Raw genomic sequence first — 23,471 nt, forward strand, 5'->3', positions numbered from 1 at the left:
CCTCATACAGGGACTGCCAATAGTAATAGCCAGCCCAAACCTGCCTAACCAAATAGAAGATAACCCTATGCAGTACAAATACAGGTACAGTTCTAAAAACAGGTACAAAGCTTTTCAGCTCCTAAAATAACTGTAAAGCCTTCACAGGATTTACCTGATGAAGGCTCCACAGTTATTTTAGGAACTGAAACACGTACCTGTTTTTAAAATAAAAATTTTATAGTTTTTATACCCCACTTGAGTACCATTAGCTTATTTACGTGAAGCGGTTTTAGTGCTAGTTTTTTCCTGAACACAGTCACGCCATCATCTGGACGGACCCTTTCTACAAGTATGGTCCAGGTTTCTCTGCATACAACACATATAACACTGACCTACCACTACATACTAGATAGACACTGTTATTCTGTTTAATACTGGCTTGCTGCTAGACTCTGATCTGCCTCTATACATTGCTCTGCTTCTAGACACTGCTCTGCCTCTGGACACTGCTCTGCCTCTAGATACTGCTCTGCTTCTAGACACTGCTCTGCTTCTAGACACTGCTCTGCCTCTAAACACTGCTCTGCCTCTAGACTCTGCTTCTAGACACTGCTCTGCCTCTAGACGCTGCTCTGCCTCTAGTCTAGACACTGCTCTGCCTCTAGACATTGCTCTGCCTGTAGACTCTGCTTCTAGACACTGCTCTGCTTCTAGACACTGCTCTGCCTCTAGACTCTGCTCTGCTTCTAGACACTGCTCTGCCTCTAAACACTGCTCTGCCTCCAGACACTGCTTCTAGACACTGCTCTGCCTCTAGACGCTGCTCTGCCTCTAGTCTAGACACTGCTCTGCCTCTAGACATTGCTCTGCCTGTAGACTCTGCTTCTAGACACTGCTCTGCTTCTAGACACTGCTCTGCCTCTAGACTCTGCTCTGCTTCTAGACACTGCTCTGCCTCTAAACACTGCTCTGCCTCCAGACACTGCTCTGCCTCTAGACTCTGCTCTGCTTCTAGACACTGCTCTGCTTCTAGACACTGCTCTGCCTCTAGACACTGCTTTGCTTCTAGACACTGCTCTGCCTCTAAACACTGCTCTGCCTCTAGACACTGCTCTGCTTCTAGACACTGCTCTGCTTCTAGACACTGCTATGCCTCTAGACACTGCTCTGCCTCTAGACACTGCTCTGCTTCTAGACACTGCCCTGCTTCTAGACACTGCTCTGCTTCTATACACTGCTCTGCCTCTAGACACTGCTCTGCTTCTATACACTGCTCTCCCTCTATACACTGCTCTGCCTCTAGACACTGCTCTGCCTCTAGACACTGCTCTGCCTCTAGATACTGCTCTGCTTCTAGACACTGCTCTGCTTCTAGACACTGCTCTGCCTCTAGACACTGCTTTGCTTCTAGACACTGCTCTGCCTCTAAACACTGCTCTGCCTCTAGACACTGCTCTGCCTCTAGACACTGCTATGCCTCTAGACACTGCTCTGCTTCTAGACACTGCTCTGCCTCTAGACACTGCTCTGCTTCTAGACACTGCCCTGCTTCTAGACACTGCTCTGCTTCTATACACTGCTCTGCCTCTAGACACTGCTCTGCTTCTATACACTGCTCTCCCTCTATACACTGCTCTGCCTCTAGACACTGCTCTGCTTCTAAACACTGCTCTGCCTCTAGACACTGCTCTGCTTCTAGACACTGCTCTGCCTCTAGACTCTGCTCTGCTTCTAAACACTGCTCTGCTTCTAGACACTGCTCTGCCTCTAGACACTGCTCTGCTTCTAGACACTGCTCTGCCTCTAGACACTGCTCTGCCTCTAGACTCTGCTCTGCCTCTAGACTCTGCTCGGCTTCTAGACACTGCCCTGCCTCTAGACACTGCTCTGCTTCTAGACACTGCTCTGCTTCTAGACACTGCTCTGCCTCTAGTCTAGACACTGCTCTGCCTCTAGACACTGCTCTGCTTCTAGACACTGCTCTGCTTCTAGACACTGGTCTGCCTCTAAACACTGCTCTGCCTCTAGACATTGCTCTGCCTGTAGACTCTGCTTCTAGACACTGCTCTGCTTCTAGACACTGCTCTGCCTCTAGACTCTGCTCTGCTTCTAGACACTGCTCTGCCTCTAAACACTGCTCTGCCTCTAGACACTGCTCTGCCTCTAGACTCTGCTCTGCTTCTATACACTGCTCTGCCTCTAAACACTGCTCTGCCTCTAGACACTGCTATGCCTCTAGACACTGCTCTGCTTCTAGACACTGCTCTGCCTCTAGACACTGCTCTGCTTCTAGACACTGCTCTGCTTCTAGACACTGCTCTGCCTCTAAACACTGCTCTGCTTCTAGACATTGCTCTGCTTCTAGACACTGCTCTGCCTCTAGACTCTGCTCTGCTTCTAGACACTGCTCTGCCTCTAGACACTGCTCTGCCTCTAGACACTGCTCTGCTTCTAGACACTGCTCTGCCTCTAAACACTGCTCTGCTTCTAGACACTGCTCTGCCTCTAGACACTGCTCTGCTTCTAGACACTGCTCTGCCTCTAGACTCTGCTCTGCCTCTAGACTCTGCTCTGCCTCTAGACTCTGCTCTGCCTCTAGACTCTGCTCTGCCTCTAGACTCTGCTCTGCCTCTAGACTCTGCTCTGCCTCTAGACTCTGCTCGGCTTCTAGACACTGCCCTGCTTGTAGACACTGCTCTGCCTCTATACACTGCTCTGCCTCTAAACACTGCTCTGCCTCTAGACTCTGCTCTGCTTCTATACACTGCTCTGCCTCTAGACTCTGCTCTGCTTCTAGACACTGCTCTGCCTCTAGACACTGCTCTGCCTCTAGACTCTGCTCGGCTTCTAGACACTGCCCTGCTTGTAGACACTGCTCTGCCTCTATACACTGCTCTGCCTCTAAACACTGCTCTGCCTCTAGACTCTGCTCTGCTTCTATACACTGCTCTGCCTCTAGACTCTGCTCTGCTTCTATACACTGCTCTGCCTCTAGACACTGCTCTGCCTCTAGACTCTGATCTGCCTCTAGACACTGCCCTGCTTCTAGACACTGCCCTGCTTCTAGACTCTGATCTGCCTCTAGACACTGCTCTGCCTCTAGACACTGCTCTGCCTCTAGACTCTGCTCGGCTTCTAGACACTGCTCTGCTACCACACACTTTACTGCTACTCACTACAACCTTTTTAATAGACATTTCTCAGCTGCTAAATAGTGCTCCAATACAGGACACTGCTCTAAAACTCAGCACTGCATTGCTGCTATAGACATTGCTTAGCCTCCAGACACTGTTTGTTGACTTAAAGTGACACTGTCACCCCCTTTGTGCATTCTAACATCTCTAAATATAGTGTTTTTCATACCTTATTTCATATCATACGTCATGGTGCTTGTTCAAGTAAAAAGTGTCCTTTTATCAACTGCAGATTGTATTAATCCGGCGTGGCTCGCGGTATTAGCGCCACTTACCCCCGCCCACAACGGCACAGTTGGTCCCGCCCCCTTGACGCCCATTGGTTGGCCGACATAAAGGGGGTGGGGTCTAGACCTTTCGGCCAGCCTGTTCCAATGGCCGACGGGGGCCGAGCCAACTGTGGCGTTGTGGGCGCTAATGTCGCGAGGCCCCGCCCACTTAACACAATCTGCCGTTGATAAAAGATGACTTTTTATTTGAACAAGCACCATGACGTATGATATAAAATAAGGTATGAAAACTGTTAAATTTACCCTTTACACCTGTGTAGAGATGTCAGAATTCAAAAAGGAGGTGACAGTGTCACTTTAAGACCATGTGAGATGGCAGTTTTGATAAATCCCCCCGTGATGTTCAGTCACACTCTTCCAACAGTGCTTGGTCCCCACTGATCAGTGCTCCCACGTATAAGAAATGCCTAGTAAGCCAATCACCAGACCAGAGTGGCTTTGGGTCAAGATGGAGTAAATGAAGTGGGGTAAAAATGGGGTAAATCAGCAGGAAAGGTGTATGGTGTCGAAATGTCATCAAAGAAGAAGTGGCTGTGTAAGGGCCAGCCAGAGCCCTTTGAAAAAAATTCTAGCATCAGACAAACCCTTTAAAGAATTAGTTTTAAAGATCTGAAAATGTGATTATACTGCTTGCTCAGCTATAGGGTGTGCAGAGGGTGCAGTTGTACAAGGTCCAAGGAGTCGGACGGGCCCATAAAGCAGTGTTTGTTATCCCTGCAGTGCCACCACTGGGGAAATTAAGTATTACATAATTCTCACAAAAATGAGAGATTTATAAATGTAATACACTGACATGCTGAGTCCTCCTGGGAAAATAAATACTTTTTGTAGCCAATCTCCCCTGAATGCTGGATATTGAAAATTGATTTATTTTTTTTTATTTTTTTTAAATCAACAAGGTCAAGTTCTGAAAACAGATATACAAGATAATTGATCATTGGTTGTTGGTACTGGCTTTTCTTTTAAACTAACAATCATCTCTTATCTATATATGACTTTGGCTATGTGACATCACAACATAAACACACACAAATAAATATACAGTATATATATATATATATATATATATATATATATATATATATATAGAATATATGTATTATCAATTAAGTACACCAATTTGGAAATTTAGGATTATTTTATTTTATTCATATAATACATTATGCCATTTTCAGTAAATGCGGTTCAAGCGATGTGCATCTTGCTTTGCATGGACTATGTACTGCATCCCCTGAGCAAATTCTCAGCAATCAGTCTGCGTGCATAGTCATTTGTCTGTGATTGATTATTAATGCCTTTACTGTACAAATGTAAATTGTAGGCTCACTTAAACTGCTGAATGTGATTATAAATATAGCGTATGAGTAATGTGCAAGATATTAATCAATGCCTCCATCTAATCTCAAGATTTTATTAGAAAGCCATTTTCCAGATAGCTGAGCTGTATACTAACCACATAGGGTGGTAGAGTATAGAAATATTGTTGCAATGTACAGGTTTTTAAAACCTTGGAGTTGGATTGTTCTCCTAGGAAAGAGGATGGATAAGCTGCAGTCAGACACTTCTAGAGGCGGCTTATCTCTTCCATAAGAAAAGGGCCAGAAGGTTGAAATCCAACTTTCCCCCTCTGTTCGGGAAGAGATGGAAGGCCTGAATACACTTTAGATTTGGCCAACTTTTTGGATTCGGACAAAAGTGTAAGGGGTCCCTAAAGGGCTACAACAGAGATAGACCTCTGATTGTAACCCAGCTATATTCCGTTTTAACTGTCCTAAACATTTCAGTTTATCTATTTAATCTGTTGTTTTTATTATAACAAAAGTAATATATGTCCTTTTCATTACAGTATCAATAGTACCATATATGATTTAGGCTGGGTTCACACTATGTATATTTGAGGCTGTATTTGGTCCTCATGTCAGGTCCTCATAGCAACCAAAACCAGGAGTGGATTGAAAACACAGAAAGGATCTGTTCACACAATGTTGAAATTGAGTGGATGGCCGCCATATAACAGTAAATAACGGCCATTATTTCAATACCACAGCCGTTGTTTTAAAATAACAGCAAATATTTGCCATTAAATGACAGCCATCCACTCAATTACAACATTATGTGAACAGATCCTTTCTGTGTTTTCAATCCACTCCTGGTTTTGGTTGCTATACAGCCTCACAAATACAGCCTCAAATATACATAGTGTGAACCCAGCCTTAAGTAACAATAGCAAGTTGGCACTTTGCCTGGCAACAATTACCCTTTGTTCACTGTAAAAATTGACTTGTTTCTGACACTTCCAAACCATCTGGTTTCCAGAAAATTGCTTTTTCTTTTACAACTTTATTTGAAAACTTAAGAGGTTTTAAATCCCTACCGATAATATAGTCCATGCCCCTCACTATAATATCTCTAAGACGGGAATTTGTGAAAAAAAATCACTTTAATAAGATTTGTATTAAGGCTATACAGTAAGTAAATGGGTAAATTCTTCAAATGTAATGAACATGTGCCAGGTAAGCTACAGTATTTTGGCTTACAAAAGGGGGTCCAGAGTAGGTGACCCCATGTATGACTTACTGCATATTTGATATATGTTTAGGGATTGTCATTGGCAGCTAATTACTAGAGATGAGCAAATCTTTTTAAAATGAAATTCACCTGAAATTCTACAAATATTTCTACAAATTTGAATATTTTCAGATTTCAGATAAAACACTCAAAATGGCAGCTGAAATACACATACATTGCTGTACATAGTAATGATAATTGATGATAAATCATATGACCACGCATTGTTGTGTGGCAGATTGCATTTTAAATATTTAATATTTGAACCAATCAATACTATTTTGGTGGCTAGGTTTTTTGGGTCAACACGTGTTCAGTGACCTTGTGCAGCATTCTGCATCTACCTGGCGAATTAAACCATGTTGTCTATTCTTCTGTGCATTGGGAATTTTTTATTTAATTGCTAGTGCTGCGGAACCTTCTATTTTTAAGCCTTATGCCAGAATAGTAATATACTATGGAAAATTCTAGTGCTCTATAGCCAAAAGGTTATTGAATTGATAGTATCATTGGTCATCCTCTTATACTTTTCTACATTGCACCTTTCTTTGCGATTCACTGTCCAAGTGGCAATTAAAAAAAAAAATTGTGCTTATACCAATGTTCAGTAGGAATTTGTTACAGAAATGTAATGCAATTTCTTTTTACAGACCTTCAGTCAAGATGGGAGTGGTATCCATAGAGCACCAAATCTGCACCAAAATTCACGCACAAGACTCCAATGCAGTTTAAAACACGTAACTGGTGGTATAAAGACCCTGAATCACTGTACTTAATTTAGTGCCTTCTTAGAATATCTAGTCCAAGTTTACACTATCTAGGTATATGACAATTTTAATAAATAACCCCAATATATTTAGAAGAATTATCTATCTGTATACAAAGAAAAAGGCTAAATAAAGTGAAGAAAGCCCATTAGCAGCCTTAAGAGAGTAGAGATCAATCCAGGATGGTTAGATTTCACCCCTGTGTACACGCCAGACACAAATTGTACCCTTATTTAACATATAAAATTACAGTATGTAGGGTTCAAAAGTTTGTATTTATTTGTTTGTATTTGTTTTATTCAGTTCTTTGTTGTTGTTTTTTTTGTATTTGTTTTATTTAGTTCTTTGTTGTTGTTTTTTTTAAGTCAAATACTTTGATAAAATTCTATATCCTATTCCTAATTCTGTATTTCTTATATGAATCTATAAATGATAGTGGACAATCATCTGTAGAGCATGGACTGTAGAACAGGTTTACCAGTGAGAACATACAGATGCTGAGAAAAAACACAAAATGCCTCGGCGTATCGGTGAGCTGAATTTGTAGAGAAGGGAAATTGCCTGGGGGATTCTTTGACAGGCTGGAGGGATTTAGGTGCAAGAACAGGAGCAAAATCTATGCAGTTTTAAATCAACAGACCCAAAATGTCAAGGAGGTGAAAAGGAGAAAAAAAGAAATACATCTGGATGATTTTTGGAACAGTAAAGGTGAAAGCAAGAAGACTCGTAAAAAATGATATTCAAGTTTCTAAAGGAGATAAGTGTTCTACTGTTTCAGAACAAGAGAATGGTGATGAAATCTCCTTGGACGTCATATTGGTCATCTATGCAATTGTGGCAGCCATTTTATTCCATGAAAGGATTTAAAGGTAATGTGTCATCAGAAAATGGCCTATTGTTTAAATCAAGGTTTTTTATGCTAAACATTTATTTTTTTAAAATATTATCAATTTTACTATCTATATTCTAAAATAATTCTGAAATCTTGTGGTTTTCATTTTGGCCAAAACTAAGCTGAGACTGTTCTGTACAGATCATTTCTCAGCTTACCAACATAGACAGGAGTACATTGAAAGGTGACATCAGCATATAGATTTGATAGATAGATAGATAGATAGATAGATAGATAGATAGATAGATAGATAGCATAGGTACACACATTGTTCATTGTGTCTATGTCCATCAGGCTTACTGTAAACCATGTCAGTAAATGCTGTTGAGAACAGCTAGGGCAGGATGACAGACCCGCTACTAAGGTACTACAGAGAAAATTTTTTTTAAAAATCACAATCATAATTAGAAACAGATTAGAAAAGAACATGTTCTAGTACATGGGTCTCCAAACTGCGGCCCTCCAGCTGTTGCAAAGCCACAATTTCCATCATTCCCGGACAGCTTAAGCTTTGGAATTGGCTGTCCAGGCATGATGGGAAATGTAGTATTGCAACAGCTGGAGGGACACAGTTTGGAGACCCATGTTCTAGCATCTGGATCTAATCCAAATTAAAAAGATTTTAGCCCACAGAGAAATGGCTGACAGGAAAAGACAAGCAGTGAAGAGAAAACGTTCAGCTCACCATGTGTGCGTAAGTGGTAAAGGCATTGTTCCTCAATGAAATATGGAGCAAGTGGTGGAGAGTAGCCAGGCCGTATACCGGTGGGTTTAACTAAATAGAAAATCAGATGTCCACAGCTTCCATAAAAATCTTCAAAACTTTATTGCAAAATCCTCTTAAAATCCATAGTAAGACAATAAAAAACAGCGTTTTTGATTGTCTCACTATGGATTTTAAGAGGATTTTGCAATATAGTTTTGAAGATTTTTATGGAAGCTGTGGACATCTAATTTTCTATTTAGGAAAAGACAAGACTGGTCATCAACATCTGCAGAGATGAGACATGGCCAACCTTGGTTGGATCGGGAGGGAATCAGAGATGTCAATAGTAAGTCACGGAATGTAATTGTTTATTCTCCTTGTACAATTGCTGCGTAGTTTGATGCTATATAATGGCAATCAGCTATTGTATGGGGAGATATTTATTCACAATATGCAGGTAATGGTATGTGAGTAATCATAAGTCACAGTATGACAGTAATAATCAGTTATTGTAAGGAAGTAATAAACAGTCATTGTATTTGGGTAACATTCAGCCACACTTTGGTGATATTGTGTGGGAGTAAGAAAAAATTACGGAATAATCTCAGTATAAGAATAGTAATAATAATAATTTCTAATTTATATAATGCCAACATATATTGCAGGGTTATACAGACCAGTCACTGCCCCCATTGGGGTTCAGAATCTAAATTCAAAACTAAGTAATCCGTATGTATTCGAAGTATAGGAGTACCCAGAGCAAACCCATGCAAACAGGGGGAGAACACACAAACTCCTTGTAGATACTGTCCTCAATGGGATTTCTACTCAGAACCCCAGTGCTATCTATTGAGCCACTTTGCTGCCACCTGCATTGTAGAGAGAAAAAAAAAACTAGTCATGGCATTAGGGTACATTATGGGGGCAATACTTGGTAGGTATGGAAGTAATACATGGATTATGGGGGGGGGTTACAGTATGGGTATAATAGTCATGGTAATGGGGACAATAGTCACAGCTATGCTCATGCTATAAAGGGTTGACAATCAGGATAGGAAGTTTAGAACTAATAGTCAATCATATTATCAGAGTATTAATCTGTCACCTTTACTATTGGGGTGATTTTGGCTACGGTAGAGGTTACAGTAGTCAAACCTTTGATAATCGTACCACAAGTGTATGCACTGATAGCATTTCTTCTTTTCTAATGAGGACTATAAGTAAAAAAAGAAATAATAGTTCCAGTAGACTAAGCTAAGAATGATAAGTCAACTTACTCCCATTTGCACTGGAGTGAATTGAATACTGAAAGAAACTGAACATGCCTTATATTATGAGATAGACCCCATAACAGATTTTGCATTCTCTTCACATGAACACGTGGATACAAAAAATACAATATCAATACCAAGAAATGGTAACATCAATTTACCAAGTAGTAAATCTGCAGTGAATCCAAGGGATTTACATTTTGGAGACTCAACAGAGAAGAAAATTGTGAAGGAATTGCTTAACTACTGTAACATAAAAACTAGTGATAGAAAGGACAATAAAATACATGAAGTAACTGATTAAAGCTAGTCTTTATGATAAGTCCATTGTACAAGTGTTCTATGCTCTCCGATTCCTTGTTACAGTTGTCTCCGGTATGAGCCCTAAGGGACCAATTTTTAACACATTAGAAGTTTAAGTGCTACTTATGTGAAGCATAGTGACTAAGTGGTTAGCATTATTGCTTTGCAGCACTGGAGTCCAAGGTGCACATCAGACCAGGAGAACATTGCCATGTGTGGTGTCTAATTCTCATCTCCAAAATGAGCTCCAGCATTTCTCAGGAACATACTAATAATTTAAAAATAAGATGGGAAAAAAATAATTTGCACTACCATTGATACCATTTACCAATTGATATTAGATGCCATCATTACCTTATCATTGTATACCGGCATTAGTAGATATAACTAGCATGTGACTAAAGGGCTGTTTACACTGGCCGATTTTCACTTGTAGGACCACTCCTTCCAGATAACTGTTCTGTGCAAAAGGGCCACAGATCAGCCAGTGAACCAGTCGGCTAATTGGATTCTTAATGTGGGCTACAAAAAAATCATCATTGGATGGCCATACATTGTAGTTCACAATAGTTCATGTGGCCCAGCTTACGCAACCATTGATTCATGAAAAGTCTCCCTAAACAAGCAAAGAATAGTGCTTGTTTCCCATCTAAAAAGAGCCGTTAGACTTGAAAAAGTGTGGTTAACCAAATATTTCACAAGTGAAATAATTGATCATTGTTGGCCGTAAAAAGGGGGGGGGGGGGGACATCATCATTTCACTCCATTGAGTAACCCTTTGTGATTGTGGTCACCCGGGTAGTGTGTCCCTACAGATGCCCATGTGCTTATCCTTATACCTCAGTTGCATACCTCTTGTTAGGAGTTGTCCCTTTAACTGGTCATGTCCAATGGGCTACTGTGCCCAGTTGGGCCACCAAGCCCAGACAGTGTTGCTAATCACCAAGACATATAGGGGAGAGTTATCAAAGGGGTGTAAAGTAGAACTTTCTCAGTTACCCCTAGTAACCAAACCACTTTTCATTCTTTACAGATTCCTTGGCCAATTCTACTTTACACCAGTATGACAAATCTCCCCCATAGTGTCCTTTTGGTCCTCTTACAAGAGGAGAAATACATGAGCCCAGGGGGGAAGAAGATGTGCTGTTCACTTCTGTCCTATGATGTTTCTATGTAGGAAAGGACCAATGGAAGTGTTAAACAGGTAAAGGAAATTGGAACTCAATTGACGTGCTGTAGGAGCATAATTGTTGTGAGAAGCAGCCCTGAATGCAGGCATCATGAGACAAGATGGTGCATTGGTGTCTGAGAGTGGAGAGGGAGACTTTGGGAGAGGGACTTTACCTTTACCATGAGGGCAGAGACCTTCTGAAGAGCCTATTCCTTCACTAATCAGACTGATCAAACTGAGCAAACATCCAAGCTACTATGGTGTTTTACTGCAAGTAAAATTAAGCAGTTCCTTGAGTTCCATGGTTCACTTTATGTAAGGATTTAGATGACATATGTAAAGATTTAGAGGACAACGGTGATGTTGACCCCGTGGCTTGGAGCCATACTTCATTGTTACCCAGTGTAGGTATGAAATAGACATTAAATTCTTGCAGCTAAATGTAGTTGAGATATCATGAATTATAGTAGCATAACAGCCATTATGACCCATGTTGATTAGGGCAATATTAATGCAAGGTGACTTGAGTGGCATATAGTTGGGCTGGTTGTGCTAGAGAGTAGCTTCTCAGAGATGTATAGTGGTACAGCAGGACAAGCTTATTGACTAACACTTTGAGACAACCTGACCTAAGGTCCTTACACAACTCAGAAAAGTGCCACTGTTTTATAAAAACTATTGTTTTAACTGCAGAGGCCTGCTCCAGAGGTAAGTACTTCAAAAGTTTTGATCAATCATGGTCAGGGTTTCTCTCTCTCTGGTTCACGGCTCCCTGTCTCATTGTAGGAGATGGGCACCATAGATTTACTATGGAATCCGTCTCCTGCACAGGGACAGGGAGAGCAGCAAGCTGGTTAAAAAAAAAACAGCTCAGCCAAGCTCTTCTCTTAGCTTGTCAGACCATCAGGTATGAAATGTAACTCACATGTACTTGGACATTTAATAAAGTTTTGAAGATTCCAGATTTCATTTATTTTCTGAAATAGATAATACTTAACAGTATATGGCCACAAACAGCCATTTCTATTTAATTTTCTTTAAACTTTTTTTTTTTTTTTTTTTTTTGCTCCTTTGTCACCATAGCTCACATTACCTGAAAGTTTGTCTGAAGGAATTTATGGTCTAGTTATAAAAAAAAAACACTCAAACCCAATGCCAATTTGTAAATCTTTAATCCTGACGGGAGTCACTAGCTGCCTGTCATCTCAGTGGCAAGCTTTGACTCTGCTGTAATTTTGCAATAAGCTTGAAGGATGAGGCTGCCAAATATGAACTTGTCACCAGAAGGGGGGAAAGGATTTTTGAAAACAGTTAATTAAGCTCAGATGTCGGAAAACCACAAGAAACTTAAATCTAAAGCTCAATAAACACTTAGATTTTTTTGCTGCTTTTGTTCTCTTAAAGGGGTTGTCCTACAACAATTGAGTTATGAGTAAGATCAGTAGGAATCCATATTAGTGTATTCCGGCTATTTCCCAATTCTATTTAGAGGAATTGAGCATGTTTACCCTGCTCTCCTGCCGAGAATATAGACTAAGGGTCCCATGGTCCCTACAGTGGTTTGAATATTAAAGTTCAGACCCCCATTGTTCCTACTTTCATAACCTGCCTGATTGACCGGTTATAAAAGTGAAAAAGGAGTTGCTGTGGGACAGAACATGGACTCTAATGCTTGTCTTATTGGGCTGCTACTGAAAGGTTCATGAAAAGGTTTTAAAGTATATTACCTTCTTTCCCAATGTATTTGTTGAGCTATTCTGTAGAACTCTAGTACTAGCTTACGGTAAGGCTGACCTAATCCTCTGTGAATATTCATGCATTGGGTTTTCCTTTTCACAAAAACACTTGAATGGCACTGGAAAGATCCTGGCTCTGCTGTGAGTATTAAAGCCCCTGAACTAGAGGACCAATATGGAGCAGCATCATGGGAGAGATAACAAAGTCCAATAAATAAACATTTTTCACAAGGTATGTGCTGACTAACTGAACATACTAACCAGTACCTAATCGGATTTCATACATGGAGGTTGCTGACCCGGCTGCCAGTTCAACTGTTTCAACCCAAAAGAGAAGATGGCATATTCCGGGCAATAGAAGTCTAGATAATAGAAGTTTTGAACAACTTTTACCACAGCTTCTCTATGCATTGTCTCCCTTGACTTCACATTGCTATGCTTTGCACTTAACCATACAGATCCAGTAACTTTCACTATGTCGCATAAAATGTTTACTCATACCCAGTGATGGTTCTCCTGTGGCTTACATATGGCTTTTTGACACTTTATACTGCAGAGCCATGAGTAAAGGCCACAAAAGTCTGAAAACTTTTTCTTTGTGTTGTGCACAACTATGTTTTTAATGTGATGGAATAAAAGTTCAGTGTTTTTATGAATGTGTTGCATGTTTTGTGGATTTCTGCTGCTGGAGTATACGTTCTTCTTCTTTTGACTAAAACAATTACAGAGGAGTGATGTGCGCTTTGTTACAATTCGCACAGAGCAGCACACTCGGCTTTTAAATCGTAATGTCTGAATGCTCTGTGGAGACAGCCTGAAGATCTCCATAGGCTGTGTCCATGTTTTCCAGGCGATCGTGCTGTCTCCACCTTCTCCACAGAGCGCCCAGACATCGGTATTCAAAAGCCGAGCAAACTTCACTCATCTCTAAAAATAATGGCTAGAAAGACCTTTATTTGTTGTTGTTGCATTTATACCATTGCTGTTTTTAAGTGAAAAACAGACAATGACATTTAATTGATAAATACATAGTTAAAAAATATACATATTTTGTACGTCTTTAAAATGAGTAGTTTTTCAGTTCATAAAGAAGCAATCCCCTCTTGACATTTGTGGCAGATCATTATGATATGCTACAAATGTCTGATATATGTGGGTTACACCTGCACCTATGACAAATTAGAGGACCCTAAGCTTTTGCCATTATAGTAATGGAGGCTACAATGTTTCCTCACATCGATAGATAGATAGATAGATAGATAGATAGATAGATAGATAGATAGATAGATATTGAAAAAACTGATGTTGTCCAGGAGTAACTTGGTGCATCTCATGGTTGTGTCATGAATGCAACTTTGGCGCAGTCCTTGGTGCGTAAGGTACGACCGAGACTGCAATTTTGGCCATAATCTTCCATTTATTCTGTGTTTTGTTTGCCTTTGTTTTTGCCAGTCTGAACTGTGTCTTTTTCCTTCTGGTCTGGTAATTGTTTTCCCTGCCCCACCCGTGTCTGTTCTTCTAAGCTTCCCTGGTCATGTAACAGTTAACCTGCTTTGCCTCAGTGATTGACAGCTGGTCCCTCCTATCATCTTCTGGACTTGGTTCCTGGTGTCCTATTTAAGATTTCTGTTTCTGCCTGTGCCTGGCCAGTTATTGACTTATCTCTGCCTGCTTGTGTGTTCTGGTTTCTGGTTTCTCCTGACTCCTGCTTAGTATCTTTGTCCTCCCTTGCTTGCCGCCTGCCCCTGATCATATTGCCTGTTTACTGACTACGCTTTTGGATCCGATTTTGTACTTTTGCTGCCAGACTGTTGTGACCCGGATTGCTGACCATTCTTATTGTGTTTGTTCGCTTTGTCTTGTCTATTGTTTCACGTATCCAGGCCAGGGATCGCCGCCAAGTTGTCCGCTGCCATTTTAGGGCAGATTGCGGCAATTAGGTAGGGACAGTGGGAGGGGCTGAGCTCAGGGCTCACTGTCTCTGTGTGTTTGGTGTGACTGATCCTGACAGGTTGTTTTTAGATATGCAGCTTATCCCTAGACAAGTATAATTTAAAAAAAATTGTGCTAAAAAAATAAATAAATAAATTAGCTAGCACTATGAGGATCTTTCTATGCCTGTAGATTAAGCAGAATGGGGAGTGATATGGGAGCCGAGGAGACATGTACTTCTACAAGAGGTGTAACACTAGCCAATACTCATTGCAACATAGTAGTAATATTGTGTCCTGTGGCAAATCCTATGACGAAACCCTGTGAGGCTTTTACCTCTCCAGTAAGTTGTAAAGGAATTTACACTTATATTTTTGACAATCTTGTGAAATTGCTTAAAGACTGCAAGTGGCTTAAGAATGCGACTAAAACTCAGATTTTACTCCATTTTCATATTTAAATATGAGCGAGAGAGACAAACAGACAGATCTAAATACCTCCACCCTATCTAAATACCTCGTACCAAAAGTCTAATTGTTTTGGCTGCTGAAAGCTTCGACGCCAGCCACCCAGCATTTACATAAGGATAAGATTTGTTTGTTATAATTTTACAGTCACTCGCATCTTCACAAATATAAATCAACATCCTTCATTTGCATTCATCAGCGGTTTTATTAATATACTGTACCGTTAATATTTTATTGCAGTATTTTTTCAAAAGCGAATGGTACATAATCATTAACTTTCTGTGTAAATTAATTGCTGATTGGACAAACATTCATTATAATGTCTGATCATTAATAGCATTCAACAATTACACCACGTAATATATGGCTACTGAGCCTGCATATTAGTACAGGCGGATAAAGAGCCAACGACAGTGAGGACTAAACATGCCTAAAAGTATATACAGGCGGCACAGTACACTTTTAATATATTTACTATACACCAAACAGTCACTGCGCTAACAACACCTACTCAATAATAGTTGTTCCAACATTTTGGGTGATCGCAACATCGAAAAGGTGGCAAACGTCCTTCATACTGATCTGGCCCTATACCCACTGCAGTAGCTCAGTTACTTTTTTTTTTTTTGGGGGGGGGGGGGGGGGGTAGCAGCCTAGGCCAAAATATTCCAAACATGATCCAAAAGATTACAGTCCGGTGCTCCTATCAGGAATTGCACATGGTAAATGCAGCCAGCATACAAGCAGAAATGAAGAGATCCAGCACCATGGTAGCTTCCAATACAAGGCATCTTTATTGCAGAAAAGTACAATCCATGTGTACAAACACCAATATGTTTCGGGTAGCCTAATCTTTAATCATGGCATAGGGTGCTGGATCCATTTCTATTGAGATGCCCCACTATGCACCAGAATTGCAGGAAAATTTTGCCTCACCATTGTGGTACAATTTAAAGGAAATCTCTCAACTGCAACTTAAATTCCAAACTGCTGGCACTGTTAGATAGCTGTTAAGTCAAAGGAGATACACGGTGTCTTTCATATATCCATCCATATGCTTTCATAATGTAGACAATATTTTTATACTCATGCATAAAGTGTCATACCCTAGCCTCCTGAAATGCTTAGGGTTGTAATGTCTCCTTGCTCCCCCTCCCATCCGACTCCATGCTTGATTGACAGTCATTTGGAAACACTGACTGTCAATTAAGGCACAGGGCTGAAATTGAAAGCAATGAGGCATTCCAGCTTAAAATAGATCAGCAGTTTGGGAATGCCTCTTTGACACTTTGCACTGGAGAATAAAAGCATTTTTCTATGTTCTGGAAGCACAGATGGATATATGAAAGGTGCTGTGCATCTCCTTGATCTAACTGCTATCTAACAGTGTCAGCAATTTCGAACGTGGATTACAGCTGACAGATTCACTTTAGGCCAATTAGTATAAAGGAAACTTAAACTAGTCCAAAAATAAGCCATATATATCAAACAGCATGAGCATTGGGCATTTTTTAAAATTTTAAAGCTGGCACGGGGGAATTTGATTACAAGTATGAACTTACCTCCCCCTGTGCCCGTGGTGAGCAGTAGTACTGACCTCAGGCCGCCCACTGGAAGACATTTTCCTATAAGTTGTGATGAGCATCCAGTTCATCAACCGAGTCATGACATGTCAGTGCCGGATATCCAAGCGGAGGTTCCAAGGCCAGTACTATCGCTCACCGTAGGCACAGAGATAGGTGATTCATCAAATCCCCCCTGCTCTTGCTGGCTTTTATAAATTGCCAGACTTCTCCTTCAATATTATGCTGTCAAAGAATTAGGCAGTTTTAGAAAATCTACCCCTCTGTGTTATGCCTAATGAAAGAATACAAGAAGAGAAGTCATTCCCTATCACTTTATTGTGCTGCTCAGTCAGCACCCCTGGAGTTAGACGCCCACCAATCATAAGTCAATGGCCTATGCTATCTCCTGAGAAAAAAATAGTTTTTAAATTAACTTGTGTCAGAAAGTCTTCCAGTACATATCAGCTGCTGTATGTCCTACAGGAAGTGGTGTATTCTTTCTAGTCTGATACAGTGCTCTGTGCAGCCACCTCTGTCCATGGCAGGAACTGTCCAAAGCAGGGAAGGTTTTCACTGGGGATTTGCTACTACTTTTTACAGTTCATGACATGGACAGAGGTGGCAGCAGAGAGCACAGTGTCAGACTAGTAAGAATACACCACATCCCGTAGGACACACAGCAGTTGATAAGTACTGGAAGACTTGACATTTTTTAATCAAAGTATTTTATAAATTTGCAAAACAAGACTCAGTGGAGCCTCGGTTGCGAGTCTTAAAGGACGGGAATAGCCAGATATCTCTAGCCTGTTGCCACGGGGTGCCTCCATGATGGGGAAAGCCCCACACCACCCTGATAGATAACCCCTTAAGTCCCACTCGGTTGCGAGTATTGGAACATAAATAAGGAAACAGGGTGGCCCCTTTTGTGTCAAAGTCTAAGGGTGGTATTACACGAAGCGATTATCGTTCGAATAATCGTTCAATCGGTCGTATTTGAACGATTATCTTTAAGTGTAATAGTAGACAACGATTAAACGACGAACGATTGGTCGTTGGTCGTTTAATAGGTTTTGGATCTATTTTTATCGTTTGTCTTTTACACATCGTTCGCACATCGTTCGTTTGAATAAGATGTCGTTAGCCGTTCCCTGTTCATTCGCAAATTGAAAGGGGAGTGTTCTTGAACTTTGTTGCTCCAATTCAACCGATAATCTTTCCATGTAGTAAAACGAACGATTATTAGGCAACCGCTATTGCGATCGTTGGAGATCGTTTATCGTTAAGCGTTAATTGAAAAAAATCGCTTCGTGTAATACCACCCTTACTCAAGGTACGAGTATTGCGACATGACAAGGGCTTGCCAAGGCAGGTATCCATCCACAGACAGCTGTTTCGGGGTATTTGCCCCTCATCAGTGTAGAGCAGCATTCTTGCTAGTTTGGGCAATGACAAATCAACCAACAAAACACAGCAATCACTGAACTCAAGGAGATCAGTGAAAACAAATTCAAATGCAGTACTCAATCAAGAGTCTCCACTGATGCTCCCCAAAATTAATTCGTGGAGCTTCGGTTGCGAGTCTCAAAACACGGGAATAGCAAGATATCCCTAGCCTGTTGCCACGGGGTACCTCCATGAGGGGTGAATTTTTTCACTGATCTCCTTGAGTTCAGTGATTACTGTGTTTTGTTGGTTATTTTATAAATTTGAAGAACTTTTTGGCACTAGTTGATTGGGGGGGGGAGAATTGTCCGGAGCACCCCTTTAAAGTTTCAAGTCTATGGAAATGTTTTCAGTAAACTATTTTTTGTAAGCAATAGTCTGCTGTTATACCGTCGTCTACTCCCAAGATCACAGACAGAAGCCACCAGAGCAATTACTGCTGTAGTACAATTATCCTTATTACGCCCTCCCCGCAGAGGTTCACTTCAACGCTGACAAATAATATATGAATAGTACAACTAATCCATACAAGTTTGATCCGACTCCTACAAAACTCCAGTGACTCCAAACAATGCACTTTTTGTGATTATTGAAAAACTGATTCTGTACTTCATTAAAATCCACAGACGATTTGCAAATAGAGTTAGGCCTTCATTTCATTTTCTGTCTGCAGATTTTTTATTTGATTAACATTTGAGCATTAGGCAGCCGAAAATTCAGACAATGCTAAAGAAGACAGCTGTCTTGTTGCATTGCTCCATATAGTCTGCTTCAGTCTGCCATTCATTATTTAATCTTCTTTTTAAAGACTCAACAGACTTTTCCCTTGGCCATCTCATTTTGGGCCAATCATCTCACACAGCATGTTTTAGCTTTAGACTGCTCCAGCCTTACCAAGGAAACAATTGATCAACAACGGTTAAATTGAAGTTTATCTAATTTGAGAAGTAAAGATGGATGGCATGAAATAAAGGTCCTTGAAATGGACAAATTGCTACTTCCTACCGGCAGTTTATTAAAGAAAAGGCTGGAGAGCAAAAGCTGCTCATAAAACGCATCCTGAATGTACAAAAGTATATAAAATAAAAAAATGTTATGAAAACTATAACAAAGCATACTAAAAAGTAATGCATGGAGTTGCCTCCAATGACTATAGTATGAAGCCTACTTGTAAGGAGCCGGCTGTCACGCTCAGCTCCTGGCACTGCCGGATCATGAGGCCGGTGTCCTCTTGCCTGGTAACCGGCCTGACCGGGTGCAGGGAACAGGCCGACAGCATCCCTGACGACCAGCTCGTCTGGTTGCTAGGGGCGCGGAGGCGTCCTCTTTGATGTTGCCATGGTGATATGTATTGACTGACTGGCAGCCGGTACTGCTGCCGGTACCGACAGCCACTTTGTTATGTGGTCTGGAGCTGGAGTCTCAGCCCTATTCCCACCTTGTGGCTGGGACTCCAGTCTCCAGTACATAAGTGCACTCCCCTATATTTCCTCCTTGCCTGCGATAGAGCCTCGTTGGAAAAGTAACTAAGCTAGCGTTTGTATCCTGATTAAATTCCATGGTTTTCCAGTTTTTTGGCTTGACTTCTCACTGAGCCGATTTGTACTGACCCGGCTTGTTCACCCCGAGACTATTGTGTTTGTTTGTCTTAACTGTGTTTTTGTGTTACACTCAATAAAGTTAGGGACCGTTGCCCAGTTATCCCCTGTCACCTAGGGCAGTTTGCTGTAAGTAGGCAGAGACAGCATGGTGGGTGACAGCACAAGGGCCTCACCTGTCTGGTGTCCTTCTGTCCCCAAACCTAACACTACTAGAGATGAGCAAATGTGCCGAACGTTTGCACGAGCCCGAAAGATAAGCATTTGAATCTAGCTGCCTGGAGAAGTTGGATGTAGCCCGAGAAGTGCCTGGAAAACATAGATACAGCCATAGGACTTTCCGCAAGTTCCCTCATCTCTAAAGTCTACCTCTTTTAGATACTTTAATGTGTAGATTCACCTGGGGTGTGGCTTGTGGAGCTTGTGCCCTTATTATTAGGTTGAAATTCTATTCAATGTGCAATGTCGGTAAATAAAGATGGCAATAGTTATGGGTGAGGATTTCTATTTATGTATTTAATCCTGACTACATAACCCAAGAGTAAATCAATACAAAGGAACCTGGAGCACATAGCATAGTTCATTTCAGACATTTAAAGGGAAAATTCATGCCACAAACTGTAAGCACACTTATGAAGCCATTAGAGCAAGGAGACACATGGTACCCTGTAACACCTCCTCACTCCCCCTACCCTGTTTGATCTACAGTCTGCTTAAAGTCAAGCCCTGTTTCCAAATCTCATTCCTGTGCTGTGCAAATAAATTGTGCACTGGAGCAAGTGTTGGAAACATGGTGCAGCTTCAAGTTGACTGTGAATCATGCAGGGATAAGGGAGCAGGGAGGGGGAGCAAGGAGAGAGGAAGAGCAACTCTCAGCACTTCAGGAGCCTGGGTAAGCCTTTGACTCTGCATCAGAGAAAAGAAACATTTTCTTTAGAATTGAGGAACATACATATACAGTGGTGCCTTGGATTACAAGCATAATTTGTTCCAGGGCCGTGCTTGTAATCCAAATCCACTCTTAAACCAAAGCAAATTTTCCCATAAAAAATCATCGAAATACAGACAATTGGTTCCACACCCCCCAAAAAAAGATTTATTATTCTGAATAACATGTAAAACAGATGAAACAAACATTCAGAAACAGCAGAATATGTGATATTATAAGTTACAGTACAGTAATGGAGAGGATGGGAAACACAAGGGCTGACAGAGATTGCAGGGAGCATGAAGGAATGAGCAGGAAACATGTGGGCACATACACACAGCACTCTCTGTCTGAGGAGAGAGGGGTTACAGCTATGGAGAGATTACCCCCACAGTCCTGTCCCCTGATGTAAGCCCCAGCCTGAAGTGGATCTGCTATGATTTGGAAGGTGAGGGAGACTTCCTGGGTCAGAGTACAGGGCTGTAAACCCTGCTATGCAGACCATGCCCCTCCCCCACTCGCGCTCCCACCCAGTACAGGGAGCTCTTAAACCAAAGCAATGCTCTTAAACCAAGTCGCAATTTTGAAAAGCTGTGAGCTCTTAAACCAAAATGCTCTTAAACCAAGTTACTTTTAAACCAAGGTACCACTGTATAGGAAAAATACCATGTGTCTCCTTGCCCTAACAGCTATTATAAGGTTATAAGAAAACTGTACATGTTCTTTCAAAATATTTTTAAAAACTTGTATGGTTTTGTTATATTAACCCTTTAGAGTGATTTTAATGCTCTCACTGCTAATACTGTGCCCCTTGGACCCCTCTCTATGCAGTGTCGGACTGAGGCCCACCAGGAAGTTTAATTCTAGGGGCCCAACATATACCAGATATAACCAGTGCCAAAACTTTCACAATATTATAGCGACTTTGCACAGAGCTGTGTATATGACCAGCGATGCTAGCTCATTGCTAGTAACTTCTCAGTCACTCTATGCAAAGAGCATAACGTGCCACATAAATTTCTTGAAAGGAGAAGTACCATGAAACTAAGAAATCTCAGGCAGGCAGGGGGGTGCGGGAACATAACAAGGAAAGTACACTTACCAGTCCCCATGCCCTCGTAGCGCTTCCTACGATATTCATCAGACAGCTCCTCTAGCTGCAACGTCACGTGCTTGGCTGATGGATCACCCACTTAGCCAATCAGTGACTGGGACGGTACACCACTGCAATTACTGACTGGCTGAGTGGGCAGTTTAACAGCTGATCCGTGACAATGCAGCTGGAAGAGTTGGGGCATGGCGTACATCGAACCTGGGTGAAAATTACTTCTGGCAGCTGTGAGAGAGACCAGATAGCAGCGCTGTGGGGGCACATGGACTGGTGAGAATACTTTCTTTATTATCTTCTCGCACCCCCCTGCCTGCCTGTCATTTGTTAGTTGCACAAGACTTCTCTTTTAGTGAATCTGTCAGCTGTAATTCATGTTTCAGACTACTGACAACGTTAGATGCTGTTAGGTCAAGAAGATACATGGTACCTTAAAGGGAAGCAATCAGAGCTGATTTGGTTCCCTGCAGCACTGTATAAAACTCCTGTGCAGCTCGCGGCACTTAATTTTCTCCGGTATAAAGCTAAAGACATGACAATATTCCCCTCTGTAGAAGTCTGTGGCAAAACACTAAACGCATAGCTTGCTATGATTAAAAAAAAAAAAACACATAAAAACACCATAGCCAAATATTGTATGGGTATTGTGTTTCGCTATTCCCCATTGACTATATGCTAACATCTGGTCGTAGCGTTTCTGACCCTAAAAAATGCCATATGCCATATTTTTGAAAAACACCTTGTCTGAGTCCAGCCATATAGTACATGAGAACATACCCCTCTCTCAAAGTTATTCACAAGATAAGGGATAACAAGACACGTCCCCCACTTTCTCATGACCACTGGGACCCCATCCAATCAGATTGATATCCCTTATTCTGTTGATTGGGGGAGGGGGGGCAGCTAGCTAGACCACACCTGGATGTATGTATGTGTGTGGGTGCAATACTTTGCCTTGCCCCCAATGCTACCCACACACACAAGAGCCACTGGGTTGTGTATATATGATGTATACGTATGGTGGTGTCCATGTTGCTATGATTGCTGTGACCCTGTTACTTGAAAAAAACTTTCGACAAACCTTGCAGATGTAGGTATAAACCTTGCGATGCATGTTTTTTCTTCAAGAATTAAGTTTCCATTTAATCCAGGGATACACACATACATGCAGGAGGTCTTCTAGCCACTGCTCCATCCCACATGCCCTCATTGTGCAGGTGATGGATCTGAGTAGCAGGCAGATGTCAAGTTTTATGACTCTGTAATATGTAATGGATCCCCAACTCCCAAGAATGCAAAATAAAGACACAACACATTATAATTAGGTGTCAAAGGGTCCCAATTTTATTTAAAATTACATGACACCGAAAATGGCAGACCCCCGACTCACGAAGAGTCACCCTCCAGCACTCAGGCGAGGAAAAAACCCCTGTGGGGGAAACCTTGAGGGAGCCATGGCTGTAGAGTTGCCCCTCCCCTTGGCTTAGAGGGTAATACCATACTATAAATATAATAAATGATGGCTAGGCGAATATTTTCTTCTACCTCAC

At 41.4% G+C, this 23,471-nt stretch overlaps 1 protein-coding gene across 1 annotated transcript; it reads right to left on the bottom strand.

Moving 5' to 3' along the window:
* Positions 1-2,209: 2,209 nt before the first annotated feature.
* LOC138796546 (uro-adherence factor A-like) lies at positions 2,210-21,925 on the bottom strand. Its single transcript, XM_069976153.1, has 2 exons — positions 21,916-21,925; positions 2,210-3,129 (listed from the first exon to the last, which is right to left on the bottom strand). Exons 1-2 carry the CDS (start codon positions 21,923-21,925, stop codon positions 2,210-2,212), a joined length of 930 nt encoding a protein of 309 aa, XP_069832254.1.
* Positions 21,926-23,471: the final 1,546 nt, after the last annotated feature.

Source organism: Dendropsophus ebraccatus, chromosome 7 (assembly GCF_027789765.1).
Source record: "Dendropsophus ebraccatus isolate aDenEbr1 chromosome 7, aDenEbr1.pat, whole genome shotgun sequence".
NCBI lineage: Eukaryota > Metazoa > Chordata > Amphibia > Anura > Hylidae > Dendropsophus > Dendropsophus ebraccatus.